Source organism: Danio aesculapii, chromosome 10, assembly GCF_903798145.1.
Source record: "Danio aesculapii chromosome 10, fDanAes4.1, whole genome shotgun sequence".
NCBI lineage: Eukaryota > Metazoa > Chordata > Actinopteri > Cypriniformes > Danionidae > Danio > Danio aesculapii.
In genome coordinates, this window is record NC_079444.1 from 28,431,333 (window position 1) to 28,452,573 (window position 21,241).

General features: G+C 36.4%; 1 protein-coding gene across 1 annotated transcript in view; it reads right to left on the minus strand.

Moving 5' to 3' along the window:
* Window positions 1–421: 421 nt before the first annotated feature.
* The window catches only part of LOC130235975 (HMG box transcription factor BBX), a 48,320-nt gene continuing 27,500 nt past the window's right edge, over window positions 422–21,241 (minus strand). Inside the window, exons 7-17 of the mRNA XM_056466503.1 lie at window positions 21,036–21,116; window positions 20,817–20,891; window positions 20,646–20,723; window positions 14,497–14,574; window positions 10,677–11,535; window positions 9,235–9,373; window positions 7,759–7,907; window positions 7,476–7,565; window positions 6,918–7,109; window positions 4,539–4,734; window positions 422–1,462 (exon numbers count right to left, since the gene is read on the minus strand). Coding sequence (XP_056322478.1) covers window positions 1,381–1,462; window positions 4,539–4,734; window positions 6,918–7,109; window positions 7,476–7,565; window positions 7,759–7,907; window positions 9,235–9,373; window positions 10,677–11,535; window positions 14,497–14,574; window positions 20,646–20,723; window positions 20,817–20,891; window positions 21,036–21,116 — 2,019 coding nt within the window. The 3' untranslated portion in view covers window positions 422–1,380. The remainder of the gene's footprint in view (window positions 1,463–4,538; window positions 4,735–6,917; window positions 7,110–7,475; window positions 7,566–7,758; window positions 7,908–9,234; window positions 9,374–10,676; window positions 11,536–14,496; window positions 14,575–20,645; window positions 20,724–20,816; window positions 20,892–21,035; window positions 21,117–21,241) is intronic.

The following is a 21,241-nucleotide window of genomic DNA, read 5'->3' on the forward strand; positions in this document are numbered from 1 at the left end:
TCCTAAAACTTGGATAGGCGACAAGACTTAGGTCAGGTAGTGTACGTGAGCAAAAGTGACATTACTGTTATCCCATTTCTATTAGTAAATGCTGAACTTTCCATTCATTAAAACAAATCAAGTAATACACATATTACAGTTTCCACAAATAAAAATTTAGCAGCACAACTACTCAACAATAATAATAACAATTGGAAGAAATGTATCTTGAGCACCAAATGAACTTATTAGAATGACTTCTGAAGGACACTGAAAACTCCTGAAAGTTCAGCTTTGCCATTACAGGAATATATTACATTTTAAAATCTATTAGGATAGAAACTATTTTAAATTGTAATAATATTTCACAATATTACTATTTGTATCATATTAAAATAGTGAGCATAAAAGACTTTCAAAATACATCTTGCAGACCCAAAACTTTTGAACAATTAGCTTATATTAATTTATACATATACATATTAATACATATATGTGTATATACATATACATATATATATACACACACATATATACAATTGATAAATATTTGACGCAGAGCAAGTGCTAATTTTGGACCCTTCTAATATAGGTTTGCCTGTGACCACAGCACTTCTTGCACAAAATCCGACTTCCCACCCTAAACCATGGCTTCTGTTTGCAAGAGGAAAACAGGTGGTTTGCCTCTGACTGACTCCCATCTACAGAGGCACCGGAGACACTGAGGGTCATTGCTTGAAAGAAAGAGGCATCTAGGCATTGACTGTGCATTATGAAGGTGAAGGTGGTGCTTCTGTGCAGAAATGAATCTGAACAGGTTTGTGAGGTACGAGGCTGAGGTTGAGCAGCTCATTCTCTCTCTCATCACAAGCAGGAAAAAGGGGGCAGGAAGCCACAAAACGTTCCTTTGACTGAGAGATGTGCGCTGCTGAGTAAAAAAAAAAGAAAAAAAAAGAGAGACTACGTTTGTGCAATGAAGCTAGCCAGGAACGGAAAGGTTAAAAAGAGAAAGACGAAGAGGGAGCACTTGCTTCAAATGCACTTTTGTAGGCAAAACTTGACCTTAAATAGTAGCCATTTCTTGCAGATTGAAAACAAACAAACAAAAATAAGTCTGATAACTGGTCCAAAAGCCACCAGAGGAAACAGGCTAAGGGACCAGATTTGGCTCCCCCAGGGGCCCTGAGGGGGTGAGAGGGAGGGAGGGAGGATGGGGATTGGATTTAGGGTGAAGGCTTCTGGGATAAAGCATGTTCATCCGTCTCACAACTTCCTTCATCCCTTTTCCAGTCTCGCTCGCTCTCGTTCGTTCTTTCCCCCCAGCGTTGAGGGCAGAGGGTCAAGAATAAGGCCCCAGCATGTCTGTACACGAGCCCGGTCGGTCCAAGCCTGGCTGAGGCTTCACTGGTCCGCACAGGAAATCAGCACAGGAGCCATGTCCTTCACTTGAGCTTCAGTCGGGATGCTCACAGCACGCTGGGCTCTGCAACAAACACATGGGCCTTTGAGATATAAGTGTGTTTAACTTTTTAAAAACTATACGCAAATAAAATTAATTCTGTAAATGTACATTTTAAACGATCAAAAATGAGAACATTTTACAGAGTGATTAACTTCATTTTAGCATTTAAACGAAGGGTCAACCCTAATCAAACACACCTGAAGAAGCTAATAAAGGTCTTACTAGGAATACTTGGCTGTATTCCAAATCACCCTCTATACCTTTCATCTTGCAGGGAAGTATGGATGAAAAGAGATGGAGGAGGGTTGGTAAGGGAACAGTGAGATAAAGGGAAATGGAAGTAAGAGAATAATGAATAAGTAGATAGGCTGACAGGGCATCCTACAATGATGCCCAGAGACCCAGAGTGGGGGTATCGTCTCTGTAATATTTTCAAACCAGGCTCCTTCTGAAAACGTACCTCTATATTCATTTCTGGAGAGCACCAAAATACGTCCCAGGAGCTACGTTTTTTTGCAGTTTTTGTTTTTACGAATCCACCAAAGGCTGCTGTGTACGCTTTTTGAGATCTTTAATGATAAAAAAGTGCCATTCGTACCTGCTGTTCTCACGTAAATCCACCAGAGGCCGCTGTTGACTGACTGACTTACTGACCGACCGATCGACTGACCCACCTTCCTCCTTCCCTAAACCCAACTAATAGAGTTTTTAAAAGCACCAATCTGGAACTGTTCTTCGCTGGACTCAAACCCCGTCGTTGTGGTCAACTCTTCTCTGCCTCTCAAGTCCGCCAACATACATGGCGAGCTAACTGGACAAACTGGTAACTGCGGGAAAGCTGTCCATACACAGGTAAGCAGTCAGCTAGTAAGTGCAAAAAGGAACGGCATCATACCAGCCCACAGCATTCGTTTTAAAGACGAAATGCAGCCATACGTACTTCTGGCTATATAATTTGTGATTTCCAGAAACGTATATAGGGCTTCATTTTCAGAATGAGCCTGTGTTAAATTTTTTGATAGAGTGATAAGGACGACCCCAATTTAACCTGGGAGGGAAGAAAGGATTATAATGATTGTTAATGGAAAACAAGAAAATAGAGGGAGGAACAGTGGGTTCGAGAGAATAAGATGAACAATGCTAGAGGACTGATCTACTTTAAATAAGTTTAGGGAGTAGGTGATTGGATAAGGAGGTAAAATGGGGCGTGGTCCTGCTCTTGAACTTCTGCTAACAAGTTAATTTATTTAAGGGAGCAGCCATTTGTAGTGGAGTCTGAAACCATAGTGGATGTTCTGAAGTGCACTCAATCAATCCCTCAATGCACTGCAATAAACTAGTGTAGAGCCGGTGTACAGTCAGTGGCTAGAGAATACCCACACCACACTGTGAGAGTTCTCTGAATGAATTTCTCAATGTAAGCTCGTTAGAAATAGGTCACAAGCCCAGGAATACATTTTTGCAAAACCGTAAAAAGTGCATGCTTCAGCATATGTTTTCCTACAGGTTCTGAGTAAAATGACAACTTTTGTTCCTTTTATTGCTACCAATGTTTACAGGGACATATTATCGACAAATAACGTTGGAGTTTGAGTCCAGCGAAGAACGGTTCTAGAAACCAAGTAAAAAAGCAATCTGAAATTGTGGTAAAACAAGATGGCTACAATGCACTTCTTTCTACTTCTTTACTTTTGAAAACACTATCGGTTGGGTTTAGGGAAGGGTGCAGGTCAGTCGCAAGATCCATCACTATAAATTATCACTTTGCACTTTACATCAGCAAGTAGTGCCACCATTTTATTGTAGGTTTTGTCACATTACCATCCATAGAAAACCCACTACAATTCTTCCTGGTTCGTCAACCTCACAGCGATATATGCAAGACAAGCTGGTTGGTTTCTTGTGAACATGCACAGGAGGATGTGTAAATGACACATATGAGAAAACATAGCCCAGTAATGTACTTGCGATTCAGAAAATGGTAGACAATGGAACTCTGGTGAATTTGTCAGCACAAGCTGCAAGTAAACCTATTTAATGCTTTGCGAAATGTAGCCCTGGCCACATAATCCCAATCTGACCACTAGATTGTATCCTATAGGTGCAAGTTTCTAAATAAATGATAATTCTATTGTTAAAATAATGTTTGTATACATAACAGCAATCAAAATACTTTGTTTCAGTACTAATATCCCAGCAAGAAGTCTAATTAACATCTAATATAAGTCAAGACATAAACAACTTGACTAAAACAAGGCTAAATTTGGGCTGTCAGTGAAAATCCAACAGACGTCTAAGAATAGCCCTAAACTAGGGGGATCATTAGATACACAGATGTGAATGGCCACCCATGTGAAGTCTGTCTAATCTGTCTGTTTGATAACTAGTCTACTTCTGGACAATATTGTTGACAGCCCAAATTTAGCCTCCTTTAAACCACACCATTGTGTTTAAATGTCTATTAGATGAACAATCACAGGGTCTGACCAAGAAGTTACAAATCGAATCTGTCTATCTGATCGATCAACCAACAAAGCACAAACAAAACAGCTCCAATTCATTCACTAGTTTTCACTGATTCCTTTAAGCGTCGTGGGGTGTGTATTACTGTAAAGTAGGGAATAATGAATAGGGTATAGGGGTGATTTTGTATACAGCTCTTGAAACTTCCAGGCAGGTGTGTTGAGGGAAGCTGGCACTAAAATTTGCAGGACGCTGGTTTGATGACCCGTTATTTAAACCATATATTAAAACGCAAATCCATTCAAGTAGGTGGTGCTTATGGAATGACAGAAATATTCCAGTTACCCTGGTAACCACTGTAAACAAAACAATGCTTATAAACACTTTCATTAAGCATTATATTTTATGCATTGATTTGTATTGACCGCTACAGACACATTGACAGGGCTGCCATTTTGGAAAGGTCAACATATCGTCACTTGCAATAAAAAAAAATCCTTTTTTGACCTTTCACAGATGAAAATGTGTTTGTTAGTGTATTATATGTATGACTTAACTATGATAATGTCATGTTAACGTCATATTAGCTAACTGTCACAATAATTTCCTACACAATAAACACCGCACAACCTACCTGTGCACATTCTCCATGGCCGCAACCTCAGCGAGAGCAGCTAAGCTGAAGAAGGCCGGGAGGCTGCCGGACGCATCCGTCAAGTCTGCTTCTGCTGATCTCGGGTCAGTGCAGCAAACCCCTCTATTGCATAATGTCTCTTGAGTGAATGGCTTTTCATCTTGATTCTTGGTCTGATCCTTAGATTTGTCTTCTGCTGCAACAGAGAAATGATTTTGAAGAATCCAGTCATATCAGTGACCTAAGTTCCACCATACTGAGTTGAAGTGACCCTGTTAATGTGGTTGGTTTTATCAGAGCTTTTATTGGCCAACCCTATTTTTAATTTCTGGTTGTGGTACATGTGTTACAAACATGTCTGCAATCTACTGTGGAATCAGTGGTTAAGTTTTGTTATTGCACCATGCGTCAGCTTTACCGTTTTCTGTTTGAAAAACACTGTCATATCAGAAACCCAGATCACCAAATGTGCTGAATGAAAGAGGCACGTGAAAATTTATAAAGCTCATTTCCCACATTCTGAAGGTTTCAGGTTGGCTTTAAATTAACTGAATGAAATGAGGTTTGTTAATAATAAATGTTGCCTATAGAGAATAAACCAATTAAATGTAACAGGGTTTCTGCAGGTTTCACCAAGTCAAATTTAAGACTTTTTAAGACCATCAAGAATGAAATTTCAGACTTGTATAGGGTTAAACGCTAAGGATTTTCTTAATGGGCCAGCAGAAAGAAAAAAAATGTACTTGCCCCATCAAGAAACAAATTCTAAGCAGTAATTTTTGGTCTTGTATTTTAAATATGGTGTCATATCAAGCAGACCCTAGTTGTACACATGCAACTTAAAAAAAGCTTTAAAAAAAGCGTTTTTGCTTTTGCCTTATAGAAATTTCCTGTAAGGAATTATAATGTTGTGTATATGTATTTATTTGATTTTTATTTTATATCAAGCCTCTCTTGGAGAAGCGTTGAGAATTAGTAAATCTGCTAAAACACTTAAATTGCATTTCGTTTGTCCAGTGTAATTGTGATGTCCATGTCAAATAAACAATAAATAAAATAATATTAGTTATATTAACTATAACTATAGTTATATAGTTATATTAGTTATAGAGTTTTGCTAAAAGTTTTATTGAGATGGATTGTTGGTGATTTGATGTGTGTTGGACCGATTGGGTAGCTTTACATAAACAAAGGAAGTTTATTAGAAAAGTTTTTGAAATTTAAGACATTTAGCTTTATTTTATTTATTTATATATACAACATTTTTTCTCTACAATGCAAAACAAAAACACAACACAAATTGCAAAAAGTTCCATTAAATGGGTTACTGTAATAACTTAATAAAATTAACAAAAGTAAACTATTAAACACTAGTGTTATTCCATATTAATTTTCATTCATTAATTTTCTTTTCGGCTTAGTTCCTTTATTAATCAGGGGTTGCCATGAACCACCAACTTATCCAGCATATGTTTTAAGCAGAGGATGCCCTTCCAGTCACAACCCAGCACTGGGAAACACCCATACACTCTTGCATTAAGTCTTTGGGCTGTGGGGAACCGGAGCACTCGGAGGAAACCCACGCCAACACAGGGAGAACATTCAAATGCCAAATGGCCCAGTGGGACTCAAACCAGCGATTTTCTTGCTAACCACTGAGTCACCGTGTCGCCTCCATATTTAAAATATTATTATGCTATAACATATTAATAACTTAAGTGACAATAAAATGTCAAAACATTTAAGAAATAATGTTAAATTTTGATTCAAACTATTAAATTTTTGTAAAACTTCACTTATAATAATATATTAATAAATAAATTATAGATTATTTAGTAAATTGATTCAAACATCTTACAAACAGACAGGTAAAACCTAGAATGTTGAAAGAGAGTGGCAAAGAATTCATTTAAAATGACAGTGAATTAGGTTATGTCATCAAACGGCACATTACATTATTCAATGCATAAACTACTGTTAAACTGAATTAAATTTTGTGTGTTTTCTATAAATAATGGTCAATTTTACTCAGAAAAAAATAATTAAGACATTCCAATATAAAGGGAAAAAAAGCATTTGAATTATTAGTTTACAGCAATGGTCTCAAAATCAACTCCTGGAAGGCCACAGCTCAGCATAGTTTAGCTTCAACCACCTCCAACTCACACCTGGTTAATAGTCTCTAGTAGTTTTGAACACCTTGATTAGTTGAATCAGCTGTGTTTCATTAGGGTTGGAACAAAACTGTGCAGACCTGCGGCCCTCCAGGAATTGAGTTTGAGACCTATGGTTTGAAGAGTACACGACGTCTCTGGACTCAGTTAGCAACTGAGATGTGATCAATAAAACTATGCAACAGGAAACTGTGGCTTAGCTCACCCTCTGCAGGTGAAACACGACCATCAGCCGTGCGCACCAAATGTGTGATTTTATTCTTCCTGGCCTTCCTTTTCTGACTGCCCACAGGTATGTCCAAAACCTTCTGCGGTTCGGGAGAAGGAGACACACATGGACTGCTCGACTTTACCGCTGGACTGCTTTCTGTAGCCACAGGCTCAAACATGGCGACTTCTAAAATAAATAAATAAATACATGAATAAATAAAATAGGAGAAACAACTTCACAATGCAGACATCCTGACAATAAATGATGCTTTAGGTATACAAAATAGGATTCATCTAGCTTTAATGCGGCATACTGCGTGATAGTATTTACATAAAGGTGGCACGTGTGACCATATAAGTAACGAAAAGTGTACAATGACCTAGATATGACCACGTTCAATTCTTTGTGGCAGGAAATACTGAAACACCAGACTAAACCACGGACAAACAACAACCAACACAAAACGGGCACAGTTTCCAACACTCACACACACACACTCGTGACGTTTGAACAGAAAATGAAGAACAGTTTCTAATGGCTGTGCAGTTTCACCTTTGTCTGCGCCACTGGATTTCTCCTTCCTGTGTTTGTACTTGTTCACTATCTTGTGGAATAAGGTCTTTTTCTGAGATGAGGATGAACCTAATTTCAAAAGCAATAAAATAGCAAAAAAATAAAATAAAAAATACAACACAGCATGCTATGTTAGATGGAGATCATGTCATTCTGAACATGAGATGACTAGTTCCTAAGAAAGTAAAGCCAATGAGGAAATGAGGAGTGCGTGTGGGCCTTGAGGAAGTGATGTCAGTTTCCATGCATTCAGCGCACTCACCCTTGCAGGTTTTGGGCGGTTCAGGAGGGCTGGGCGTACTGTTTTTTTTCTTCTTGGTGACTGCCACACTCTTTTTGTCAAATGTCAGGGGGCTGTACTGTGGTAAGCTGTTGAACTTTTTCTCGAACTCCTCCTCAAGCTTTCCTAGTCTGGAGGTTTATAGATAGTAAAGCATTAGGCGTCTGTGTGCAGCGTCTGCTCACCTGGATTCATGCTCTTCTAGATGAACTCTTCAGTCTTGCACGGTGACATACAATGGAACTGTATACTACTAAACTATGATCATGGGGTGGTAAATATGAGTATGGTGCATGCTTGAAATGTGTAATGTTAGGCTGCGTAAAGAGTTACTCATCTAATGCACAGAAACGGACTGCTTCCGAGAAATGTGTCAAGTTAGTTTACAACAATTAAACTTATTTAACCTTATTTTTTAGTCCTTGGTGATTTATAATACACAATTATGGCTAAAAATGTACACACAGGCAAAACAAAATAAATTCACTGACTAAACCTTGAGCTCTTACAAGGCTAAACAGTGGGTTTGTTTGAGAAACTAAGCATGTTGGTTAGCTTCCTTAGCCTTCAATGTAGGGCTGCATGATATTGGAAAAATCTGACATTGTGATATGTTTTTATGCGGTTTATATTGCAGTATATATTGTTATTTATTCAGTATATATTGCGGTATATACGATCTGTGTCACATATGAGCAAAAAAAAAAAATCGAAATTGGGTCTCATTTACTGGCAGTGTAAATGGGGCCTCAGATAAAATGCTAGAAAGCACCATTTCAACTCTTTTTGTGGTGTTGTCACTTTTGCAGAATAAAACAGAGGTGTCAAAAAGGGGAAGTATGTATTTTTGCAAGCTTATCAGCTTAAATTGTGTTCAATTTTACCATGCATAAAGTGCATAAACAACAAAAAAACTCAAGAAGCATACTATTTATATAATCTAGTTCTATTGTATCACACTTATATTACAGTTAATTTGTGGTTTATTACGCTGTGGCAACCACTGATGAAAATGGGAATAAGCTGAAAGACAGTATATTAAAGTTATTAATATTTTTCAGTTTCTCTTGTGTTTGACTAACTGTCATTTTTCTGTACATTCCTTAATAAGCCTTGTGTTATCGCAAATCATACAATTGAAATACAGAGCAAATAAAAAACGTTTTACAATATTTAGCACAACTACACTTTTACTTAGCAATCAACAGCAATATGCTTGTATAAAGATATACATTTTCATAGACGTCACTTTAATCCACGACATGTTTATATTTCAGTGTTTTGGAGATTATGTTTATGGAAAAATGCTTTTATTTTTGAATTTTTTTTATAACCTGATCAATCAGCTAGTTAAAAGCGGCCTCAATAAGAGGAATAAAAACAAACAAAAAAAAACTCTTGTACAAGAATAATTTCTGCATCATCAGTGAATAATGTGATGGAGAAATTCCAGCTCACCCTGGGGTGGTTTCATCTTTAGACTTGGACTTCTTGAGTTTCTTCGGGTTGCTGGTAGCAGCTTGAGAAAATCCCCAGTTCTCGTCATTCCAGCTGCCCTCGTGATCCGACACACTCCCTCTCATGGAACCTCTTTTCCCTGGAAAACAAATCAGAAACACGTGTTTTCATTCATTCATACATTCTTTCACTTTTACTTTGAATCATTTAAGATCATGGCCATCTTAAAAGGATAGTTCAGCAAAACATTCTGTCATGATATCCACTCTATCCTCTTAATGCAAAACTGTCTTTTTTTCTGTTAAAACACAAAAGGAGATATTTTGGAGAATGTTACCACAGTCATACCTGTCAACCCTGCCGTTTTTCCCTGGATTCTCACATATTGTACAGTTCTATCCTGCTATCATCCCGTAAAGGTATTTTCCCATATTTTAAATTCTTTCTCAGAAGAGTGGCAATAAACATTAAAGAGCCGACCCTCCCTATACGCAACCCATACCGCCGAACCACCCAGGGACGCCCCTTGCTCTTAAATGGGAGTCAGTTCTGTCCTTTCATTTTACTTGAAACACTTACATGAAACTTTACATGAAAACACTTTGAAATGAATATAAAAACGGCGTGATTCATGTGCTTTTCATTACAGCTGCCATTGCCTCTCCTATGCAATCCACAAAACTGACGCGCTCCATAGTGATAAATAGATGCTGTTTCCCAAACTGATTCTGTACACACGATCTGAAGCAGAGTGAAAGTCTGGGTTTTGGGTGCGTGTTTGAACAGACTTATACACATAATCAATAATAATAACATCTGAAGATGTCGATCTTTGTAGGGTTTTTTTCAAACACATCTAATTTTGTCCTAAATGAGCATAAGAGGTTAGGAAAGCAATCGAATAAATCTAATTTTGGGATTTTTAGGGGGGGGGTCCCTTATTATGGTGGGCATATCTCTTATTTTCACATACCAATGTTGACAGGTATGATCACAGTATCGATGACAAAAGCTACCAGTTTCCAACATTCTTTGAAATCTCTTCTTTTGTGTTTAACACACACACACACACATACAATCTCATTAACTCATGAAGACTTGTAGTCACTTGAGGGTGAGTAAATGATTTGGTTTATTTTTAGAGCTATTCCCTTAAGGGTAAAAACTAAATTAAATTCAGTACAATAGGAGTTCAAATGAACATATCTTCAGTTCTACAGTGGAAGTCCAATGACCCTCTTTCTTGGATAAAACGCTAGAAAGCAGAATTTATACTCTTTCTGTGGTGTTGACACTTTTGCAGAGGATAAAACAGAGGCGTCAAAAATGGGAAGTATATTTTTTCCATGCTACTATTTGCCCCACATTATTAATTGGAAGTAACGGGTAATCAGTTTCACATCCAGCATATGATAAAATCAACCAAAAGCAGGACGCATTACCTCTGTCTACATTTGCTCTCAGCGATGTGAGCATCCCTTCAGACACCAGAGTCTTATAAAGAGCTCCTTTACAGCTTCTCTCAGACTTCCTGGACCCACAGACCTCCTGCTTCACCTCTGGGTCTTTATCATCCTGTCTGCTTTCAAGTGGTTTAGCATCTGAGTCTTCTTTCTCGTCCACTTCTGTTGGCTCCATGGGAGAGAATTGCAACAGTGCATCCTCCATGCCACTAGGGGGCTCCACTTTTACGTCCAATTCATCCTCACACTCTGTTTTAGGGGTCATGGGAGCTTCCTCGGTAATCATCTCAACATCCTGAGGCTTATTTGCAATTTTGTCTGCATCTTCTTCCTCTTCTTCCATGACGTCGTCTTTTAACTTCAATTGTTTTTTTGGTTTGGGTTTTGTTTTCTTCTTCACAGACGGAGACTGTTCCGCAGTCGGGCTGCTTTCGCTCTCTGAGGGACGGGATTTCTTCTTGGGTGTCTCTTCTGAACCCCAAGCTCCTTTCACTACCGCTTCGATGGTGAACGTCACGCTGTCCAGGTCCGACTCGGGCGACTGCCGTTTCTTCATCTTTTTGGGCGAAGCCGGATTTTCGTCCGACTCCTTGTTTTCTTTCTTCTTTTTCTTCTTCTTGGGTGTTTTACATGGGCTGGTTTCAGTAGGGGTAGAAGAGGTGGAGCCGGAGGTAGAGGAGGATGAGCATGAAGATGTGGTGAGAGGAAGCTCAGAAGCTTCTTTCTGCTCCTCGCGGTCTGGGATTTCTGTGCTACTCTGAGCACATAGAGAGGAAGAACCGCCAGACGGCTGAGAGGATCGAGCTTCCATCTTTTCAGCCTCAGAGGCCAAACACATCTATATATGGACAGACAATGACATCATGTTACGGAGCTTTGTGATGAAAAGAAACAGTGGTATTGATATTCACGTCTAATAGGCCAGTGTTTCCCAACCCTGTTCCCAAAGGCACACCAGCAGTACACATTTTCAAGCTCTCTCCAATCAAACACACCTGAATCAACTCATCAGAACATTAGAAGAGACTCCAAAATCTGAAATGAATGGGTCAGATAAGGGAGACTGTACTGTTGGTGTGCCTCCTGGAACAGGATTGGGAAACACTGTAATAGGCTATTGGATGTCATATAATCTGTATGAACGTTTAAATGAAATTGTGTTCATAAGCCATTTTACTTTAATATTGGGTCGTTGATTTAAAAACATTTGTAATTGATTGTAAAGTAATTGCTAATTAAATGCTACATTGTCACCATATGTCAAATTGGTAATTTATACTTGCATTAAAGGTGCAATCTGTAAGTTTGACACTCAGTGGTTGAACTAGGTATTGCATTCCTGGATCAAAACTAATTCAAGTGCAGGTTGCCAGATTAAGGACTAACAAGAGTGTGCCTGACTATCGAGCCTGAAAGCTGATTTAAATTGTGTTCTATATAAAAGCAACGACATGCGATAGAAGAAATATTTGCCATATTAAAAGGAGTTTTTGTTGTAACCAACACCTCAAATCAATATACTGTATATGGCTTCTATTTCTTGCAGCCGGATACAAGCGAATAAACTGACAATAAATCACCTCAGGTACACTCGATGTGCTTTATTCAATGTTGAATGCTAACGATATGAGTTTGAATGACATTTTATATGACATTTAATGCCATACTACTGAAGGCAGCAGCAGATAGTTCACCTCAGATCTTGAAAATAAAATAAACTGTTTGAAATTGAATTTGAGAGCTGTGAAATAATGCAAACCAACACATATCAGTGACTCAGCATGTACATTAAATAATGTTTAATGTTATTATAAGTCTTACCATTTCGATGGGGTGCAGTAAGTGCACTATTCTGTGCTTCTGAATGGCTGTTTTTAAATTTCTGTTGTTTAGTCTGACACAAACAGCCAAATTGCTTATCAATGCAAATTTCATTACGTAGTATGTTGTTAGGAGACAGGGTTACAATGTAATCTCCTCTCCTAATGTTTACGTTTGTAATATTTATATTATTTGCTAATTAATAACCTCATATGGAACTCTAAAACTGAGTCTCATTTCAGAGTCTGCTACTGTCCACTAAAGGTCGCATTTCAGTCACGTAACAGACATTTTCAAAGCAGAATATCTGACTTCAGCATTGTTTTTCAGATAAACAAGAATGTTTACTTAGCATGTTTCTTAAATATCTGCAAACATATTATGGCATTTTTATGCTTTAGGAGTCAAAAACTTAATACAGCACCTTTAAATAATATAAAACTTCAATAAAATTACCCTAATTTAAAATAAAATAAAATGTTATAAATTTGGATCCTACACTGTGAAAAATATTGGGTTCTGAACAATCAATTTGTGTTGGCACAACATGAAGGAATTAAGTTAACATATTAGTTTTTACAAATTTGAGTAGATTGAACATAAAACAATAAAGTTGTACCCAAATAAAACTCAACAATTGTGTTGTTTCAGCTCATTTTAAACTAAAGTAAATAAAGTAGGTTGAACAAATGGAAAACATATTTTTTGATTGTATTTTAATTGACTACTGAGTGAAACAATATATTTCACTTAAAAAAATGGTCTCTGACTTTATTCAAGTAGTATTTCATTGTCACAAATACCATTCTTTATCAATATTTCTTCCTCGTTTTCCTTAAAAACATCTAAATATCATTAAAACAATATGTAATAATTGCTTTAACATATTACAATGTTCGTTCAGCAAATACATATTATATACAACTGGTAATTTTTATACATTGTATCAGTGGTTCCCAAAGTGGGGGTTGCGGTACAATGAGGGGTTGGGCTTCACTAGGTGATTTCCAAAAATCAAATAAATTTTATTAAACTATTAGAATGACCATATTTTATCCATAACCATCAGAAGATTAAACATAGTATTTAATAGTTATTTAAAAAAAACTGTGCAAATAAAAACCTATCAGGCTTTCAATTAGTTGTTTTTTTCCATTGGATTGTGACCTCTTCCGTGATTTTGCTGCAGCAGATTGATTTTACGGCACGATGTTAAACTTTAACACCTGTATGGCACTCACATAGGCTACATTAAAAATAAACACCATGAATGAACATTGAGAATGATCTTTAAGTGGTGGTCTCGAAAATTAAACCAAGAATAGACTTGTGCTGTAAACATTGTGTCCATCAGTCTCAACAGGTAAGGTTAATATTAAATTTAACAAATGAATAATTGACTATAAAAAAGTATCCTGTTGCTAGACTGTTGCACTTAGTGTTGTCCATATGCTTGTGTTTAAACAGGCTTTTTGGTGTGTGTTTGTGTGTATCGTTGTGTGCAATATTTATAGGTTTATAACCACCTCCGAGGATAGTGGGGGTCGCGAGTCACTGGAATTGTTATTTTTGGGGTCGCGGGCTGAAAAGTTTGGGAGCCCCTGCATTACACGACTTAAGTAAATGACAATAATAAAGCTTTTTTACCTGAAGACTAATTCAAGTTTAATACAGTGATAAATGTTAAGTATTTTCCATCCCCCCACCCATATGATAAACTAAAACACAACACATCAGGTAATTTTTAGTGACTTTATAATATATAAACACCCACCAGGTGGCAGCATATGCATCAAAATCATCCTAGCACTCATTACATAACATTGCCTGCCACTGTCCATGCCAACCGGTCAACACCAGCCACTGCCTCACTGATCTTTAATTCTGCACTATAATATCAAATACTGCATGCAGCACAAGATTCATCCTCATGTCTTGTAATCTTTCATTATCCTGTGTGTGTGGGATGTTGATGTACCTCAGCGAGCTGGAAAAGAGCCGACTGGCCACACTGTCTCCCTTCAGATGCTGACGGAGACCTACTGGAAGAGATCTGCTATAGGGACACACAAACACACACATTATAACCACTGAAACGAAGAAGAGCATTAGGAAAGTGATGTTTGAACATGCAAAACGTGATGTGACACTAATAGGGTATTATGGGAGGTGCAAGGGTGTTGCTATGCACTTGCTAGAAGGTTTTTTGCAGTTAATGAAGATTTTTTATAAGCAAGCTGCACTGTGCAGGACCACTTTCCTTCTTTTGAAGCAGCATAGAGTCAGTATTTTGTTCAAATCATACACAACCCATTTTACTTTAATGTGGGACTGTTGATTTTAAGAATTAGTCATTTATTACAAAGTAATGGCAAAGTAAATGCTACATTATCACCATCTTTCAAATTGGTCGTTTGTACTTGCTTTAAATAATATAAAAATACAATAAAATTATCAATTTGGATCCTACACCGTGAAAAACATTGGGTTCCACACAATTGATTAGAGTTGGGACAACATGAAGGAATTAACTTACCTTATTAGTTTTTATAAGTAGATTGAACATAAAACAATTAAGTTTTCCCTGAGTAAAACCCAATAATTTAGCTGTTTCACACATTTTTGAGTGTATTTTAATTCATTGCTGATTGAAACAATATATATTAAATTAAAAAATGGTCTCTGACTTTATTCAAGTAGTATTTCATTGTAACAAATGGATTTTAAAAGCATTCAGGCTTAAGAAATTGTAGAGTTTGTAACTTTGACAAATTAAAAGATTAATTTTATTGAATTGTTTATAAAACGAAGACTATACAGCATTATTTTACATTTGATTATTTAAGTACTGTATCCCTGAATATAGTTCAACTTCTCGGAAAACAACGAAACAATATTATGCATATGCACTCCCCAACAGAATCATCCCAATCAATTTTTGCAAATAGTTATGCAACTAATCTAGTAAAATTGTATTCATATTGTAATATATAATCGCAGAATAAAAAAATATAGCTTTTTCCAATATCGTGCAGCCCTAGTTTTAAATATGTAAAAGTTTTTATTTAGCCATTTTAGTGCTTTTGTCCTGTTTTATTAACCCTCAGGGCATCAACATAACGTCATATTTACGTTGTACCGCAATGTACCCCAATGTCGTGGGGACGTTGGATTTTGTTTGGAAATGAAAATCGGCTTGATGCAGAACCCAATGCCATTGTCCAACGTCCAACCTGAAATCAACGTCTTATGTTACTCCTTGACGTTGTGTGGACATTACCACTATGATGTCTATTGGGTGTTTGATTTTGGTCACTTACCAATACAACCTAAAATTAACCAAATATCAATGTAAATTGACGTCGTTATTAGACATCAAAATAACGTTGTCTTTAGACGTTGGCTAGACATAAAATTTTGGTCACCTGACGTCATGACCTAAATCTAACCTAATATTAACATCTTATGATGTTGTGTGCTTGCTGGAAACAGACAAGCACTATCCTATCAGTTAATAAAGTTAATGAGAAATGCAACAACTCAAAATTCTGTATCATCAAAAAGGCTGTAAAGGAAATGATTGCGATTTATTTTAGCTTAATAATTTTTTATATATATTCATTTTCTTTTCGGCTTAGTCCCTTTATTAATCAGGGGTTGCCACAGCGCAATTAACCGACAACTTATCCAGCATATGTTTCATGCAGTGGATGGCCCTCCAGCCGAAATCTAACACTGAGAAACACCTATAAACTCTTGCATTCACACACATACACTACGGTCAATTTAGTTTTTTAATTTACCTATAGCGCATGTGTTTGGACTGTGGGGGAAACACATGCAAACCCCCCAGCCAGGGCTCGAACCAGCAACCTTCTTGCTGTGAGGCGATTGTGCTACCCACTGCGCCACCGTGGCCGTTATATATACATATACAGTTGAAGTCAGAATTATTAGCCCCCTTCTTTTTCAAATATTTCCTAAACGATGTTTAACAGATTCAGGACATTTTCACAGTATGTCTGATAATATTTTTTCTTCTGGAGAAAGTTTATTTGTTTTATTTGCTAGAATAAAAGCAGTTTTTAATTTTTTAAAAGCCATTTAATAAGCTCAAAATTATTAGCCCTTTTAAGCTATATTTTAAAATATATTTTAAGCTAATAATTCACGGGGGCAAATAATTCTGACTTCAACTGTATATTACATATTTTATATTGCATTTATATGAAATATTTTATTCAACAACAACAACAACAACAACACTGCCAAAATACAGCAATCCTCATGTGTCACATTCTGTGCAACCATTAATAGTAATTTTAATAATAACAATTTAAGCTTTAAAAAAACAATCCTCGCGTCACATTGTTTCTTGATTATTTTGTGACAGCATTTCAGGAGAGAAAGCGCTAACTACTCAAATTCCTTTTCAAAGCAAACAAAACCAGCTGATTTGTCTTGTTAATGACGTTGACAAGACGTGGCACCAACAAAAGCAACAACTAGAAATGCAGCAGTATCAAAATGGCTGCATGGTTGGAGGAAGTTGGTATTCTCTCAGGTAAAACACCAGCGAAAGCAGAAGTGACGAGTATTACTGGCACTCTGTAAGTTACTGAAGGTTTCTGCTGTTGTCATTGACTGACAAATATTTGCCTACATAGCGAAAACTAGCAAACGGTTCTGTGGGGGAAAAAAAGGCAAAACACTTTAGCTTAGATTTTAGGTTTTAGCTAATGAAGTATATCTACTGAAATACCCTCCTACACCTTTTTGGTTCCCAGAACCAAATGTTCTTTACGTTAGCTGAATGTTAGTGTTTATTTTTTGTATAACATTATACTATATATATATATATATATATATATATATATATATATATATATATATATATATATATATATATATATATATATATATATATATATATATATATATATATATATAAATATATACATATATATACACACACATATATATATACACACACATACATATATATATATATATATATATATATATATATATATACACACACATACATATTATAATATATATATATATATATATATATATATATATGTTATTTTAATGTAAGAAAATCTAATAATAATTGTAATTATTATCAATAGTTATTTTAACAATCACGTAGTTAGTTACTATATTGTGTTCCATAAATATGATCTGAATCTTCTCGTTCAGTGCAAGTCGATCTGTTTTTTAATCTATGTTGCAGTTTATAACATTGCTCAGTTTTTTTTTTCTTTTTTAAATCATTACAAAATCAAAGTATATATAGCAATAGTGATGTTTGCCCTATTTATAAGCTCTAATAAGTAATTGTCTTTCATTTTTGTAGTATATAAGAAATTAATTTCTTACCGCTGAATTGTAGTTTAGAGGGCCATGAAACAAATACTTGGTTTAAAATCATGTTAGGCCTATTAAATCTATCCAAAATATCTGAGAAACAAAATTAATATATTTCAGTCTATTTAGAAAGTCTAGATGGTGATTGTTTTGTTGAATTGATGGACATTGAAAGTATATAGATTAGACAAATATGTTATTGCTGAATTATTTCATATTATTATTATTATTGTTATTATTATTATTATTATTCATTCATTCATTCATTCATTCATTCATTCATTCATTCATTCGTTCGTTCGTTCATTTTCCTTAGGCTCTCTTTTAGAAGTTGCCACAGCGGAATGAACCACCAACTATTCTAGCATATGTTTTACACAGTGGATGCACTTCCAGCCGCAATCCAGTACGAGGAAAATGTTATTATTATTATAATTTTTTAAAAACATATTCTGGTATTATAAGTTTATATATTATTCTTGGGCGACACAGTGGCGCAGTAGGTAATGCTGTCGCCTCACAGCAGGAAGGTCGCTGGTTCGAGCCTCAACTGGGTCAGTTGGCGTTTCTGTGTGGAGTTTGCATGTTCTCCCTGCGTTCGCGTGGGTTTCCTCCGGGTGCTCCGGTTTCCCCCACAGCCCAAAGACATGCGGTACAGGTGAATTTGGTAGGCTAAATTGTCCGTAATTTATGTGTGTGAATGCAAGAGTGTATGGATGTTTCACAAAGATGGGTTGCAGTTGGAAGCCGAAAAGAAAATGAATGAATGAATATTATTCTTGTTATATTATTTTTTGCTAAACTGAACATTTTAATCTTTGTTAATTTGTATGAAAATGTTTCAAATAAAAATAGTTTTTGCAAAATTGTAAAATAACAAAAAAATTATAATAATAATATCATGTTTATAAGTTATAGCAAAGATTTTTAGGCGCTGCGTAATATTATTGTGCCCACTGAAGCCATGGTACAGCAGCAAAGATCCTTGGAATTAAAGAATAAAAGTATACTACCTCGCCATATCTAGCATAACTTTTAATTTTGTTCTTAGTACATCACTTAAACTACAAAAGAGTCAAGCTTATAATAGTAAAGTTATCCAAGCTCTTTGGTCATTCTTGAGTGAGGTGCTAATGGTCTAATCCAATTCAATCAACTATGCTAAGCTAAGCTAAAAATACTTCTGCCAGACCCAGAGATCGGCTGAATGGATTAAAAAATGGTAAAGCTCAAACCCTTACCTCTATGGGTATCAAAAAAGAGTGTTTCTTTGATACTAGGTGGAAACGATAATGATCACACAATTCCAATTATAAACAGCAAATCTAATTTTGTTATTTTATATTTATTTATTTATTTTTCCAGTTTCATGGCATCTGACTGTATATAGTTTTATTTGTGTGTACGTAGCATAATTTGAATAAAATATTGATCCTTAAAAAAGCTACTGGTCAGCTCACGATTCAGCAAACATTTGAAAAACATACACCAAGATCCCAGCATGCTATAGACCTGAACAGTGCAGTTGCTTACTTTATATCCAAAGAAAAGAAAGGTATCCAAAGATGCCTTATCAAGTTGTGAAGAAATCTGTGTTGTTGAAACTAACGAAGACAGCAGAAGTCAATTATTTATTTGAATTCTTTAGCCTGACATGTTTACTGTAAATGTTTTAAATGTTCATTTATTTATTTTCCTTTGGCTTAGTCCCTCATTTATTTTGGGTTGCCACAGCGGAATGAACCGCCAACTATTCCGGCAAATGTTTTATGCAGCGGATGCCCTTCCAGTCACAACCCAGTACAGGGAAATGTTTTAAGTGTTTCTTAAATTAAAATCTGTTGTGTTTTTGTTGTTCCTTTTCAAAGATATATACATTAGATATCGCATACGGACCCTGGGCATGCGTCAATAGCGCCGCCACATTTTTACAGTGCTCCCAGGACAAATGTCATTCAACCGCACTAGTCAAGACTAAAGCCAATCTAAAGATGCTGGACTTTAGCGCTGTACAGCACCAACTCGCACTAAATACCAGGTTTATGCTAGTTTTGTTGAATAAAATAAGAAAATAATGTAAATGAAATAAGACGACATGATGCTGCGGTGCTAGAAACTTGAATTTTTGTCAGCTAACGTTAAGTAAATGAGTCGTTAATAACGAGGATTCATTTACTAACGAATCAATCCCTCAGAATTAGAAGTGAAAACAGGAGAGGGGGTGTGTTTCAGGACATGGTTTAGATCAAATTTAAACAGGGAGGGTGGATAATAAATTTCCATGCACACAAACACACACTCTTTGTCGGCAATGCCCATGCACTGACTGATCTATTGATGTAGAAAAGTGATGTAAAATTATAATTTTCGTAATTTAAAAAAAATATTTGCATCCTGACCACCGGGAAAACTCACGATCTTATATATAGGTATATATGTGTGTATAGCTATAGCTCTGGATGGCCAGTTATCGACTGCACCTTGGCCCCACGTTCATTTCAAAGGAGCGCTACCCTGTACTAAAATGGCGGCACTACTGTTCCTTCCAATAGACAACAATAGCGTAGGCGACATCTAATGTAAATATCTATGGTTGCTTTTTTACTCAGACATTTAAAAAGAACATATTTTAGAGCAGTAATCACAATATCGTGAAACCGTTATCATACCATCACAATCTTAAACCCTAATCACAGCTGACCCCTTTTGATTGGATCACAAAAAAACCCATGTTAGTTCAGTTTAGTACTGTACCTCAGCCAGCTGAAACAGGGGTGATTTAACACAACTCTTGGGCAGGTCTGGTGAGCTTGGCTGAGACGGTCCAGAAGCCTAAGGAGGACATTAAAGTGAACATAATCAGTGTTCAGATGTATTGTAAAGAACGAACTAGAAAAACTAAATAACAATTTGACTGTCCCTCACCTCTACATGTGTAAGTGAGCTTGTGTCCTCTGCGTTCTTACTTCCTCCAGCTGACTGTGCTGGACTGGAAGAAATCTGAGAAGAAGAAGTCCAACGAAACACGTTCAGATCATTAAGCAAATCATTTACACGTTCACAGGCAACCATCCGTATCTGAGACATCTCAGCGCTAAGTAGGGTTTTATGAGTCTGACTGACAAGTTTTTTAGGTAATCTCACCTCAGCCAGCTGGAAAAGGGCTGATTTCCCAGTGTGCTTAGCAACATCTGTGCATCCAGTCTGGGAAGAGCTGGAGGAAATCTGAAAGCATTCAAAACATAAAGAAATGAAATCAGTGGAGTAGAACAAGCCATAAACAAACAATCTTAAATCAACATTCGCCTTGAAGTGACCGCTAACATTTACAACTCAACACCTCCCTCTGT